Source organism: Poecilia latipinna, unplaced genomic scaffold (assembly GCF_001443285.1).
Source record: "Poecilia latipinna isolate Pla-1442-1.1 unplaced genomic scaffold, P_latipinna-1.0 Scaffold283, whole genome shotgun sequence".
Classification (NCBI taxonomy): Eukaryota; Metazoa; Chordata; class Actinopteri; order Cyprinodontiformes; family Poeciliidae; genus Poecilia; species Poecilia latipinna.
In genome coordinates this window covers 90149-105393 of record NW_015112899.1, presented here as the reverse complement: position 1 = coordinate 105393, position 15245 = coordinate 90149, and the positions used below count along the sequence as shown (strand labels likewise).

The 15245-nt window shown below is 39.2% G+C and overlaps 1 protein-coding gene across 2 annotated transcripts; it reads left to right on the top strand.

Moving 5' to 3' along the window:
- The first annotated feature begins 613 nt into the window (after positions 1-613).
- LOC106948334 (uncharacterized) lies at positions 614-13469 on the top strand. 2 transcript variants are annotated; one of them, XM_015033942.1, is made up of 12 exons: positions 614-874; positions 991-1138; positions 3457-3834; positions 4159-5913; positions 6479-6567; positions 6703-6761; positions 7737-7900; positions 8906-9071; positions 9156-9347; positions 11793-12014; positions 13080-13239; positions 13314-13469. In XM_015033942.1, the coding sequence occupies exons 2-12, from the start codon at positions 1096-1098 to the stop codon at positions 13386-13388; spliced, it is 3303 nt and encodes a 1100-aa protein (XP_014889428.1). In that variant the 5' UTR covers positions 614-874; positions 991-1095; the 3' UTR covers positions 13389-13469. The 2 variants fall into 2 exon arrangements, with proteins under 2 accessions (XP_014889428.1, XP_014889427.1); XM_015033941.1 differs by lacking the exon at positions 614-874 and having other exon boundaries at positions 884-1138.
- The last annotated feature ends 1776 nt before the right edge of the window (positions 13470-15245 follow it).

Here is a 15245-nt window from a genome sequence, read left to right as displayed (position 1 = left end):
AATCCTACATCAGTTCATCTGTTTCTTCTTGTCCAGTTGTTCTCTCTTCTCAAACCAGCAGTTGGTCTTGGCAGATGGCAGATTAAAGGAGAGTTTTTCCTCTCCACTGTGGCTCCATGCATTCTCAGTATGAGGGATTGCTGTAAAGTCAAAGTGATTAATACTACGTGCTTTGTTTCTTTTCTGCACAGCAATAATCGCCATGGTAACATATGTGACAATTCTTTTGTGAAATCGGATCTAGGTTTAGTTAAGCCAGGATATCCGGAAAATCCCGACTAAATCCACTATCCCGGTTTTGTGAAACAGCCCTCTGATCAGTTTCATGTGTTGCTTGAAAACAATTGAAATCAACTCATTAGGGGCTCAAAGATTTAAATGCAGGCACTTAATTAGCAAAAAATAAATAAATAAAAATTAAAACACTCAAAATGAGTGCTGGATTTTTATTTTTATGTATTTATTTATTTTGAAAAGCGGATGCGGTTGTTTTTTTTTTTTTAAAAAATAGTTTGCTTATTAGAGGGTACAGACATGAGGGCAGCGGGGATTAAATTAAGAGTAGAGAAATGTAGAGAAATGCTCTAATTGGTGTTTTCAGGTTGGCTAGTCAGCAGTATTCAGGAGTTTCAGACGCTAATGAAGTCCCTGCTCTAACATCTCTCTGCTTCTTGCAGTAAACTCAGACTTCCTGCAACAAGTTAACTATGGTGTAAAACATCAGCATCTGTAGCGACCAGAGGATCCCTTTCTCTCCTCTGTAGAAATCTCCACGGACCTTAACGACGCAGCCGCAGCCTGGAGGCGCCGTGAAGCTCATCATTATAGCACAAGTCGCTGACCACGCAGGGCGCTGCGTTTGACTGACACACGTGTATGTGATTAGATGACACAGGGAGGCTGCGGGGCTCCATTTGTCCTGCAGGGGAAATGATGATGAGGCTGTTAGAGGAGGGGGGATTGTGACGCCTCTCTGCCCTCCGTCCACAGGAAGACTGGATGAAATTGATTCGGGCTTTGCGCAGTTTGTTCGCCCTCATCGCAGCAGAAAGGAAAACGGGCTGGTTCTGTCTCTGAAATGTCTCACCGCTGGAAATGCAGCTCCACGTTTGTCTGTTGCTCTTTTTCTTTACAACAGGTAGGAACAGCAGCTAGTCTAACTACTAATGCGAACCTGCAGCACTCGCCATATGGACATTTTAGACTAAGACAGCAAGAATATACATAGTAATTTGTTAATATGAAGAATTTATGTTAATTTTATTGATGGCCTATTTTTTAAATTTTATTTCAGTCTTTGTATTAATGCCTGCTTAACAACGTAAGTGTAAAAATAACCAAAGGAAAGGTGGTACAAAAATATTTCAAATGTCTCTTTGCTGGTTTTAACGTTTTTTTTTGTTGTTTTTTTTAATGCCTCTAGCAATATCGTCAAGGACGTGAGTAAAACTGAAGGGGCTTAGCCCCCCAGGGTAGAAAGCCATTTACCTGCTCAGTGAACTGTTTTAGTAGCTATTAACTGTATAATGATTACATGCTATCTACTGTTTTCCTTTCTCTGGAATTCCCCCCTGCTTTTTTCTCCTAAATCGTTAAGATGTGACTAATTAAATCAGACTTGTAAATGGATTGAATGGATAGCTGTGTAAGATTCAGCAGAATGGGGCTCTTTTATTGGGGGAAGAAAACAGGATTCAAAATATCTTTTTTTTAATTCAAGGGTTTTAAACAGGGACAGTGAATTTTATTATTTGGGGAATTCTCATAAGACATGTTGGCTAATATTCATACATACTATGGGAAACCTTCATATCTCGAAACTCAAATATTTACTATATTTACTTGTCCTGAATTCTGAAATCCAGGATAAGAGACAAAGTGAGGCGCCATCAGTTCATCCTGACTTTATCCGTTTCACAAAAACCAAACCCGTTTCAGGAGGTGCAGCATGTTGGGCTTAAGTAATTCAGGTGAATGTGCAGCAACAGATTTTTTTTTTTCAGCAAATCAAGATATCGATCACAAATTCACTGATGCAGTGCCAGACAAATTGCACATGCCATGCCTCACACCGAATAAACAGCATCGTTTATTGAAGGATAGTGAGGAACTGAAGCACATCATACTAAAGACAAACACTGATGCTACCATGGCAAACAATAGCAGCTTGATTAAATACACAGTTAGTGCAGACAATTCTTAGCTAAAATGTCATAATCATACCTGTCATCTCCTAAACAACTATAACCTAATAAATGAACAGTGCAAATCAATATAATAAGTTAATCTGGCAGCTGATTAATTCCTGTTACTCTTTTTTTCGTTCCACATCTTATCGATATTTATACAGAACAAACATGACGGGTCAAGATTAAATAACGTTTTGTAGTATGTGGATAAAATGTTGACTACAATGTGCAAATGACTTACTAATAATTCAGTTAGTCCGTGCCTATGTTGCCTTTCATAGTATAAAACCCAGTGGTTTAGCGCACCTGGATCAAACGATGGCTCATTAGAGGCCTAGAAGAACATTGGCTTGCTGATGGAGTTGTTACCAGGGAGAGAACTAAAACATGCAGAATGCTGGCCCTCCAGGACCCACTTTGGGTACCTTTGGTATAACCTATAATTCACTTCCTGTTTGAGTTGTGATGCTCTTTTGTTTTGAAGGGACAATTTCTTGTTTAACTGTCAGTGCAAAGACTTAACGCAATCAAAAGACAGAAGAGAAGATGAGTTATAATGGAGCTTATAAAATGTATCTTGTTAGCAGCCCCCTGGACAGAGACAAAAGGATGTTTATGGAGTAAATAAATAAGTAAATATAACCAAATTGAGGCTTAATTAAGACAGGATATCTGGAAAATCCTGGCTTAATATGCTATCCTGATTTTGTGAAGCAGCTCTGATTGCTAAATCTTGGATGTTTCTGGTAAATGACCTGAGCCAGTGGTATAAACGGTTTGACCTCAAGGGCTGGTTTCCTGCATGCTTTAGCTCTTTGTTTGGTTCAGCACACCTGGATCAAATGATGGTTCAGTCATTGGACCTCTGCAGAACTGTGGTGAGGAGAGAGATATGCCACATTCAACTTTGTGTTTCCTGGGATTTTTCATATCTCGATCTGAGATAAGGTGTACAAAAATGCTACAAATCATACACTTTTATTCTTTTTTTTATCTCACGTTTTTGCTTTGGTCCTTATGACCATAGGATCAATCGATTTAAAAACTTGAATTGATTATGTCAACCTAAAAGCTTGCTTCCATCAAACAGATATTTATAGATATCAGAATAAGGACTATAGCTTTAGTTCTCCTAACATAGCCCAGAACAAGTCCATGACTGTAGTTTTTTTATGCAAGACCATAAATGAGTTTTTCCTCTCTTTTTTTCCTAAATAATTACAAATGTTAGGTTTCATCTCTAATTCATCTGGTTTGTTCCTTCCAGATAAAGCTGTGATGTTGCACCAACACTGTGGTGGAAATGTCACGTTGGACCAAGAACCTGAAGGCCACATCACTCTCCTTTTACCTGAGTTCTTTAACCACACCGGCAGCCTCAGCCCCATAAGCCAGCAGTCGGATGAAAGGTTACCACTTTCAAATTGCACTTGGCTGTTGGGCATTCCTCTGAGGAAGAAGCTACTTTTACAGTTAAAATGGACAGAAAGTAACTGGAGGATCTCACTGAGATGTGTTGAGGAAGATCAGATCCTACAAAGTCGTGGGGAAACAGTATTGCTCTCTGACTGTGATGAAAACAGAGCTGTCCTCAGTTGGACAGGGCCAAGAATTTCCTCAAATTCAATTCATCTGACTTATTGTGGTGAGAAAACGCATTCCTCATTTACAGTTTAACCACACTGCCTTAGTTCATGTGAGCCTTTTCTGGTACTGATGAAGTTTTCCATGTTTTCTTCCTAACTCTGGTTGCATTAAATGTGTTTTTGCTGCAGTAGCGATGGAACAAGTTTATTCAGGCTTAATCTGGGTGTGTAACAAAACATCCAGTGAAAATGTTTTCACTTAATGTGTTTGTTGGAAACTTATCACACTTGCTGTGTTGTGTTGGGGGAATGTTGTGATTTTTAACTCTCCATCCTCACCCTCTCTGCCCCTCTGTTTTTCTGTGTTCTTCCTGGTCATCTAGTTCAGGAAGCTGAGAGAAATTCTTCAGAGGGCGAGTCAATCCATCAACAGCAGCAGGACCATACTGGTTGGTTGGTGACGGAAGCCTCCAATAAAAGCATTGCCACATATGCTCAAAGGGTGGTGAAGGGTACAGCAGAGGGCAGAGGTCGTGTCCATGAAGGGCAAATTTGTAGTTTTGGCACTCGCTCTGCATCTAGCACCTTCTCTCAGGACAAGGAGCTGCTGCAGCCGACCTCATCCCAGTGGGGACTCCCAGTCGCTGGGAGAACTGATAGGGAAACTCTCCCTCTTCCTGAGGAAAAATGGAACAATGAAGCGGATACATCTGGAGCGACTCACCTCGCTGACACTCCCACGACTGCCATAACACGCCCATATTTTCAGCCTGCAGTCAGTACAGACACCAAAACAGAAAATCCTACTGGCCTGACCCGAGTGCAAACTGAGACATCCTGGACAGACACGAAAGTCACTCTTTCCATTACCACAGATTTACAAAGATCTACATCTGGAGAGATGATGAAGATGGAGAAGTTTGTTACACAGATGGATGGACATACAGATATGCAGACCAACCAAAGTATTTCCAGTTTCAGTGTCTTTAATTCTTCTTTACCTGGGATATTGACATCTGACAGCAGTACCTCAATAAATCCACACGGTGGTGCTGTTGATCAAACTCCTGAGAATAAACAAGCTCAATCAGACGGATTTTACGCAGCTTTCACCTCCATCACATCTTCGAAAACTGTAAAATCCTCCATCAAACAGCATGACTCAACCAGCACAGAGCCCTCTCTGTCATCACCATCTTCCTCACAGGGCTCCAGTTGGGCTCCTTCACCCACCACCCGCATGGTAGAGATTCCCACTGGTGTGGAGGCTGCTTTACCTCATCCACACACAGCTCAGAGTGACTCATCTGAGTCTGACATTAGTTCTCAGAGAGCTGCTGTGAAGTCAACTGATGGGCTGGACAATACGGATGGGTTTCATACAGTCATCCCTTCCACACAGAGTCAGACAAAGTCTCCTGAAAACATGGAGAGACTCTCTCATTCCCTGCATTCCTCCCCCATCCAGACACAAACACCTGGAATAGACACACAAACGTCGACAGAAGGAATGCAAAGAAGTGGGACTAATTTGTACATCACCACAAACATGATGCAAACTTTGTTTAACGAGGATGGATCTTTTTCTACAAGCAGGCCAGCACAGATAATCAAATTCCAGACCTCAGCAGGTACAACAACTATCAGACAAATGCATACACCATCATTTAGTGAAACTTTAAACTCACCCATGGATTCATCTACTCCTTCATATGGGTTCCAAAAACAAACTGGGCTTCCTGATGGTACGCAGGTGACTTTTCCCTCTTCGATGGCTGAATCCTCCATGGACACAAGCAGCATGAACCCTAAAACTACGTCTGAATCCTCAGAAACCTTTCGTCTGTTCCCACTGTCTTCTGCTACAGTCTCTCCAAACAAACACGTTACTACTGAAAATACACCTTCGCACCCGGTGAAATCAGATAGTGGCGATATGAAGGGGACCACATCCTGGCAGTGGTCTCCAAGTGGCACGATGAAGCATAACCGTCAAGGTGGACCTACTCAGGCCTTTCATCCCAGCCAACAGAACCATTTTGGCGTCACATCATCAGTGTTAACCCCTTCATTTAAGGGAAGTTCAACAAAAAGTCCCATCTACTATATTATTCCAAACCAACCTGCTACCGTTAGAGGTGGGTGATGGTCAGTTCGCCTCAGTCGTTTCATACCTTGTGAAGTTTTGGTCGTTTGTAACCAACTAGCCAAACCTTTTCAGCATGATGTTACTTCCTCACGTGTCAGTTTGTGTCTGCCAGGGGAATGTTTTGCTCGCAGTTTAACAAAGAATGCTTTCCAGTTGATTACTTTTAGTCTTATGACCTCAGTAAATATCTATTAGAAGAAGATCACAGTAAGTTTTTTATTTGATCAGGGGTCATAATTTGCGTCAATCAACCCAAGTCAGGGTGATATCTAAAATCAGTGTGAAAAGAGAGGCATAGAAGGTTTTCTAAAAAAAAAAAATTATGCAATGAGATTTAAGCATTTTTGACTATTTTATCTATACAATTCATGAAAAATATTCATAAAGAAAAATAGATTCTTGATAACTAAATCTGAAGTTGAAAGGGACAAAATGACCGTTCTAAGGCACAAAATGAAGGTATGAACCAGTAAAGAGATGCTATCAGAGTTCAATACTGCTTATAATTTATTGTATTAAACTAAATGTTGAGATTATGACACTTTTCTGTCTAGTGGAATCAGTTGAGCTGCTCCTGCAGATAGTTGTAGAAGAGCCTTGTTCCACTTTGACTGCTGGTCTGGAGGAAGACATGATGCCATGGGTGAGAAAGTGTACTCATGTACTCAGACAATGTTGCAATGGGCACAAATAAACACATTTAGATAACAAAGTACCTATCTGACTTTAATTTTTTTCTGCTTCTGCCCACCTCCTGCTTTCCATTTTTTTATTTTAGTTGGAGTCCTACCTGCAGAGAGCACCGGGCTTCCGTAAGCTGCTGGGAGTCTGGAGCAGGTGAGCTGATTTAGTTAAAGGTCATTTTTGGTTCCTTCACCCCCACAACAAAATAATTTTTCTGTTTTTGGAATAAAAATAGACTTTTATAAATTCTTTGAAGTTGAATTTTGGTTAAATGCCAGTTAAAACTACTGGCAGCCTCTTGTCCTAGCTCTGCAAGAATACACATCTTTCAGCCCTTAACAGAATGATGCAAGGAAATCCTCTAGAGCAGATTTACTATTACAATTCATTATGATGTGTGTTCAGCACTAACCAGCAAAAAAAAAAGTATCCTACCTCACCAAACTATATTTTTAATGTTTTCCCAGTATACTGGTATACTGGGGAAAACATTAAAAAACTATATTTTTAATGTTTTCCCCAGTATACTGGGGAAAACATTAAAAATATAGTTTGGCCACAAAATCTGCAGAGTTAAATCAACACTATGCCGAATCTATTTGGTCCTTATCAAAATTGGTGTCAATTTAAATCTTTTCACAGTTATTTCAACAAGAAATTGAGTAATTTTAACACTTTAAAAAGTTATAACTACTCAAACTATTGTTGAAATAACTCTGTAAGAGTTAAATTAATGCCAATTCTAAAAGGGACCAAATAGACTCAACATAGTGTTGATTTAACTCTGCAGAATTAGCCTAAAGAGACGCCACCATCTTGGTGACTTGCCTCAAAGTTTTGTAATGCCCATTCTATACTTATGTCTTAATCACGCATGTTTGGCATCGGTTCAAGGTGTGTGGGCACAAACAATGGCATTGAAAGTAGGTTTTTGTGTCTGGTGAACCATCATTGTGGTGTTGGTGTCATGACCCTGGGCCGCATGGCGGCTCACCATGCAGCTCATCCCAACCCAACACATCATGTGACTTTTTTTTCTTTTTTTCAACTGGGAAAAAGGATTACGTTGGTATATAAGTGGGTGAAGGTTGCATAGGCTGACATTTCTGTGTTTTACTTTTTCCCCAGTGGCCAGGCAGTGCAGAGCCTGGTTGTGTTTCAAACTAGTGAGGCTCTGCAGTGGCTCAGTGTAAGCGGAGCCATGTCACTGCTGGAACAAACAGGACTAGCTCAGGCTGTTCACCAGGGGAAGATGTTCAGATCATGTAGGATCACCAACATCACAGTTGGAGGTGAGCAAATGCACCACTGACTAGAGCTCATTGTAAGTTGTCTTCCACATGTAGTTTCTCCACATTCAAAAACAGCTCAGAAGTTCATCCCTTAATTCCCTGAATGAATTCAGTGAGCTACAGTTGAACCTGTGTGAGTTCAGTTGAACCGGCATGATAAAGCTCCCGATTCTTTCATGAAAAATTAGATTATTGCACCTGGTCTATAGAAGGGACTTCTTTCCAGAGTCATTAATGCTGTGACTGGCAGGAAAAGATGTGATGTGTCACTAGTCGTCATTCAGAGAATGTGTCTGAACATATTTCAATTTCCTGCCACTCCTTCATCAGCTATGATCTGGTTTAGTTTATGTTCCTGCTATTATCATGCCAGACATATTTGTAAGACGCTTGAAGTATCAGTGAGGTGCTTTGTTGGTTCACTGTGTCATGATGATGAATGTTGCTTAAGTATCCTGCACTTTATGATTACCTTCCGGCTACCATCCTGCATACTTTTTGTTTAAAATACCTTTAATAGAAAGTTTTATATATAGTTACTGGTTTATTCACTTTAGAGGCCCATGTGCAAATTGATTGATTTGGAAAAGTTTTGCAATTGAGTGGCTAAATATTACCAAGATTAGACATTTCATGCTTACCTACTCCAACTGATGTTTGTTGAAACATATTTTCAGTTCACTGTTCAGGTTTCTTTGAAGAGTGTTTGTATTTATGCTCTTCACCAAACAGTTTTTTTGGGGGTGAGGGGCGGAGTTTTCAGTTGATTTTGCATTTACGTCATATTTAAGGTGAGAAATCTCTTAAATCCATCAACCTGGAATTCTAGCATGTTTTACATGTTTGTTTACATACCAATAAGATAAATTTTAAAAGAAATTGAAACCATTTAAGTCGTTATCAACAACCACAATCAGTTAGAATCTCTTAGTGTGACCTGAATCAGATTAATCTGGACATTTGTCCCCAGCCTTTATCTTTCAAACATGTTTTTTTTTTTTTCAGGCCTGCAGGGCGACGTGTGTAACTGGTTACTGCAGTGCCCATCCGGGTACAAATGTGTCGTCCAGCCCGGCACCACCAACTACAGCTGCTCCTCCGCCTGCCGCTATGACTACTGCCACAACCATGGCATCTGCACGCACCATTCAGGGCAGCTTCCAGTCTGCCGGTAGCCACATCAGCACACTGACACTTTCCTTCCAGTTATCAGACAATATCTCTGTGGACTGAGTGAGGTTTTTTTTTTCTTTAGTTGTCTTGTAGGGGATGACTTCTGGTACATGGGTCAGAGGTGTGACATGAGGATGACCAGAGCTCGGCTCATAGGTGCATGTCTCACCATCCTACTCATCATAGTGATGCTTATTGGCATTTTGGCTTGTCTGGCTGTGCGGCGCTACCGAGCCATTCTGATCCAGGCAAAAGTGGACCAAACTCGCAGCAGGTATTCAGGCACCTATGATACTTCATTAATGATTTCTTATAATCTACACCAACATTTAAGGATTCTATTGGGGAATTTTATTGGTTCATTTATGTTTAGAAATAGATTTAATAGATTTGCATGTTAAGAATTCTGCTAGTTGGCATACTGCTAGCAGGCAAAGCTCATATTTTAAAACTAAATTAATATCCTTTGAACTTTTTCTAGTCCATTACAATACAACCACAAGCTTTGATAAACTTTCACAAAGTCACATATGATTGAAGGGTAAGGAAAATTATGTAGTTTGTCTTTCCTACTTTTTTCTTTCTTCAAGTAGTGGCGAGTTGAACATTAGTAACAAGTGACATCATGAAGACCGAGGAACACGGCAGGCGGGTCAGGGAGAAAGTTGTGGAAAACCATATTACTTGTGCACTCCAAAAATCAGGCTTCTAAGGAACAATAACACAGAGCCCGACTGTTAATAGAACAACTTTAAGATTTCTTTCTACAGGTTGCTGTAGCCCATGTAGGAGACAGAGCAAATATGTGGAAGGCAGTGCTCTGGGGCCTCATGTACAAAAGAGGGAGCAGCTTTCATGCTGAATGTTTCCAGCAGGGATACATTATGAAACTTGCTGTTCACAAAAAAAAAAAATCAGATGCATACGTAGACTTGTCACTGCATATGCTGCCTTCATAAATCCAAATTTACAGTGAATTGGATGCAGCTACATATTTCTCCACCCCTAAATGCGTATGCAAATTAGTATAACCATGGCAACATCCTCCATTTGAGTCTGTTTCCAACTACAACCAATAGTAATAATAGATTTTATTTAAAAGGTGCCTTTTAGGTTGCACAAGGTCACCTTTATGAAAAATAAAAGCAAAACATTTAAAATAAACAAAGGAAATTTAGAGATCAATCAAAGACAAAATGCTTGTTTGAATCTGAATTTTCAGCTGGGATTGAATTTTTTTTCCAAGAAGGGAAAAAGAAGCACATCTTCAGATCAGGGCATATTTTTACCTTCCAGAAAACTGCAAACGTACAGCCAGAGCTGCATTGGAACAATTTAGATCAAAGCATGTAGATGTTTGTTTGGCCCAGATAAAGTCTGGGCATAAAAGTCATACAGGCAAGATTGAAAAACTCTGCAACTGATCCAAATGACCCGAGTTATTTTGTAATGAATTTCTGTCTATAGATGTGCAAAGCTGCTAGCTGCATACCCCCAAAGCCCTGTAACTGTTATGGTAGCAAAAGATGTTTTCACAAAGTCTTGAGTTCTGCTTAGAAAAGAGTGGCAGTTGGATATAAATCCTACTATTGAGATTAGCTAGATTTCAGTGTTCAGTTACTTCTCAAATCCTAAAAGTCGTACAGTTAATCCAGATAATTCTTTTCAGAATTATCTAGATTTTGAGAAGATAAAATATTCTCTACATCCAGAGAAGATTTTGAGAATCAAGGGTTAGTCCTGCTCTAAATCTAATCTGTATCTCAATCATTCTGTGGGTCAGAAGCTGACAGGTTTGGAAGCTGACAGGTTTGGAAGCTGACAGGTCCCCTCCATATCTAATTACAGCCAAGACATTGCAATAATAATAGACCTGCAGTTTTCAAAATGAAATTGGTGATTTTACTGAAATAATATCAACTCTCTCTACATCCAAATGAAGACAAATGATGTTAAGGATATTTTTAATGCTTAGACAAAGAACAAGTAATTCAATCTCCAGAAATTTCAAGTAACATAACTTTTTTTCTCAATTGGACACGAATTGTTCAAATAAACACTTCATGAATGTAGCTACTATTGCCACCAAAAATTGACTTAATACCAAGAACTTGTCATTATTTTCATGAAGTCTTTTTTTCATTGAAATAAAGTCAACTTTAGGCATTTGATTCCTTTTGTTGTCGTACCTCTTGTTCTCTGACATATGTCCTCAGTCAGTTCTTGCATGGTTGCTGCCTTGGGAAAGTCTCTGTATGTTCTATGTATGAGATTCACAAATGCATCCGTTATAGAAAATCAGGTAAAAACGACCAACAACTCTGCTGAGATTAGATTTCTCTATATATTCCGGTTTACATAATTTCATCTCAGTCTACGGTTATTCTAATGCCAAGAAGTAAAGCAAGTGCTTGAGTTTTGTTTTTCAAAATAAAATGGATTGTCATTCTTTGAGACAACAGTGCTGATCACCAATTTAATGCTTTCTCCCATTTTATAAATGTCTTTGAAGAAAAACCAGCTCTTTCTTAAAAATGTAGTAATGACCTTTAATGTTCCAATATTATAAAGACCTGGTCATTAAATGGTCAATAGAGCGAAATGAAAGCAGTTTAGAAATTAATGGAAAAAACTGACTTGCAAATTTAAACAAATTATACTGTACTTAGTGTAATTTTACATTGTGACGTCTATTACTACTTATAGTTTATGTGTGCAGTTATCGTAGGTTCAACCATTTCGATGAGCTGTCAGGTCGGTTCTGGCTGCGTTCATGGGCCGGATCCGCGGATTCTCTGGACAACCCTGCCTTCATGCGGTCGGATGAATTACTGCATCTGCAGGCACTTGACCGGCCTTGCTGTTACCACGACGACACACTGTCCCTTCCTTCCACTTGCCCCAGTCATGGGATGCATATCAACACAATTTACCCCCACAGGTAAACACACACACATTCAACATCATCCACCATCAACAAATCAACAAGACAAGCAAATAAGGCATCCAGTTCCAGGTGAAGGATTACACTACATGGATGTGTGTGTGTTTTTAATGTGGGTGTTAAATTCATAGTTTAAAAAGAGAGTGCACATTAAACATGTTTAAAGTTTTGAATTTGGTTTGAAATAGTTTTTTGAACATCAGCAGGCAGAAATAGCCGCATACTTTATCATCCCACAAACATCTGTTTCCCATCCAGTTCAATGTGAGTGTGTGGGGTCAGTGCCCTGTGAAAACACTCAGCTGTTCCAGAGCTCACCACAGATACGACACAGGTAGACCTAGGATGGAGGCTGCTCAAAGCAAAAAGTGATGTATATGTTGTTCAAGTTAGAACATATAGAGATAACTCTGATAATACAGTCCAATTTTTATTCAATATATTTATTTACATAAGTATTGCATATATTGGTTACTAGCATTTATAAATTAAAGAAAAAATTGGCAGGATAGAAGGCTTTATTTTAAGATGGCTGAAATTAAGAGACCTTTATAGGTTTAGTTAAGTTGGTATTACTAATTCTATTTTTTATGGTCAAGTTTAAGGGACAATAACCAAAATATGCTGTGTCTTTATTACATTCCAGATGGTTATACATTTCACTGGTTCCGAAAACCTCTGGAAGAAGAAGTTCTTCTTAGCTGAGGTTCATGTTGCTGTACATTGGTTGCATATCCCAACCAATGTACTTAACCGTCCTGAAACATGAATTCTCAACACATTTGCATTTACATAAACTGTCTTTCATCTTTCCATAACTACTTATTGAAAGTGCTCATCAGCTGCCTGTTAACTTTGTGTGCTAAGTGGTGAATAAAAAGTTATGCTACTCTAGTCAGAAGAATAAATCAACGTTGAGTGATTCAAGCAGATACTTGATTATACTGAAACTCATGTATCTGCCTTGAGCATTTGTGGTTTTTCAGTTTTGTACCTTGACCTCAGATTGCACCAGTCAGTTCTTTGTGTAAATAACCCCTGGGCTTTGTGTTTACCCTGCAGCTCCCAGTATGGTTGGAGGGGCAGTGGGTTGAGCATGGGGGATGGTGTGTTGGACTCGGGGAAGGCCAGTGACCTGTCTGTGTGTAGCTGGCCTGTGGAACCCATTCACTGGACCCCGTTCCCACTTCTGCAGCAGCTGGCATCCCACAGGAATCCTGCAGTGAGTGTCTGTCCATGGAAAGAGTTTGTTAGAGGAGAAGATCAGGTTTCATGATGTTTTTCCTGTTCTATCAGGTTAGGATGTCACGGCCGCGGTCCTACTGCGAAGGCATGGAGCTGGTAGACATGGGAAAGAGTTGGACTGCTTGATGACCTGAGGAGCAAGAAAATCTGTTACTGTTTTTATGTTAAACCTAAATGCTTTGTTAATAAAAGATGTTAGGAAATAAATTATGAATGTGTACATTTTTTCCAAAAGTATTTTATATACTTTTATATACTTATCTGTGGAAAATTATTTGCTTTGTTTGAAATGGTTCATAGTTTGTAGATAAATCATATTTGGTTCCCATACCTTCCAGTGATGGAGAAAAACTTTTCCTCTTTGTCATAAAATGGCATGCTTAAAAATTGTTCAGAGAAGATTTTAGTCTTTTCCTAGCTCACTTTTTTTTAATTCAATCTTTAGTATTTTTTGCATATCCTAATTTAATGTTACTTATTTTACAAAAGAGGTATGAGCTCCTTTATTTACTTTGAAATATGTCATCTTTCCCAATCAGAAAAGATTACTTTTTCTTCCATGTTTGGTTTTCAGCCCTTAGTTTGGTAAATTAAAGCATTACTGACACCAGTTGGTGAGAGGTGTGAAGCAAATTTCACAAAAAGACATTTCATACAATGACTGTTTTAAAACAAAATATGGTCTGATTCCTTTTTCTTCTTGAATTATTCTTAAATAAACCAACAAGGTCTAGTTTTGACTGATTCAATGATGCAGAATACTCAGAATAATTTAAGTTAGGAAATTAATGAATTGTACAACCTAGACTGGATGAAGAAAAGTGAGTGTTCATTTAGTTCCTGTCTTGTCCCATCTGTCCCTTGTTTCCCCTGATTACCTTCCCTGGATATTTATACCCACCTGTGCCTCAGCTCCCTGTTGGGTCCTTGTTGTGTCTAATGTCCATATCCTGCCTTTGTTGTCTTTTGGTGTAACTACCAGTGCTACCAGTTTCAGTGTTTCTTTGTCTCATCGCTCACCTGTGCTGCCTGGAATTCTGTGTTCTTCATTAAACCACAATTTTCACCATTACCTGAGTCCATCACTCACCTCAATCCACACAATTCATGATACTGAATTGTGTAGATGCTTTATGGCAAAATGAAATTGCCACAAAGCATCTACATGCACTCCCTGCGGTAGGCACAGCTTTGTTCATTTTATAAAGAATATCTCCTTTCTGGCGGTCTGTCCACCATCTTCCCTGCTTAAGACACATTTTGGGTTCACTAAAAGGGCTCCTCACTGCTCCTATCATGTCCCATTTGATGTGAGTGGGACTTAGATTCTGAAGGTCTAAGGTGCTTTGTGAATGATTTATCTTACAGAAATAAAATTCTAAGACAAATTCCATTGTAATTTTTTTGCCATATGGATTCTTTGAGAATACAGGTCCTGGACCTTGTTTTTTCAGTCATGACCCATATCTCATAGGAGGCAGCATGGATGCAGCAGAGCAGGAGCAAAGAAAGAAGTTCAAACCATCTCTTCAATCAATCATAAGGTGCTGTTTGAAACTGTTGGCTTAGCTAGTTGTCTAAAGTCCAAACCCTGATAACAAGTCAGCCAGAGCACCAGAAATGCAGTGTAACATGTTTTACTGAGACTTGGCTGCAGGATCGTATCCATGTCTCCGTCTCTGTTGGACTTCAAGCAGACAGAGTGAAGAGCAGTGGAAAAAGTTAAGGAGTAGCAGTGCTTGTCCAATCAGTGTTGTTTTTTCCATCCTCCCTCTGTGTGGACAGTTTTGTTCTTGTTTTTCTGTTTTTCTTACTGGTCATGATATTGTAATGATCATTGAAACTAATTTTGAGGTTTTCATGAGATATAAGCCTTTGTAATAAAAAGGGAAGTTTGGAATATATAATGTGTAAAAAAATTCTGTATTATTTTTTATTAAATCACATTTTTGACAATATTCTAATTGATTATGATTAAAGATT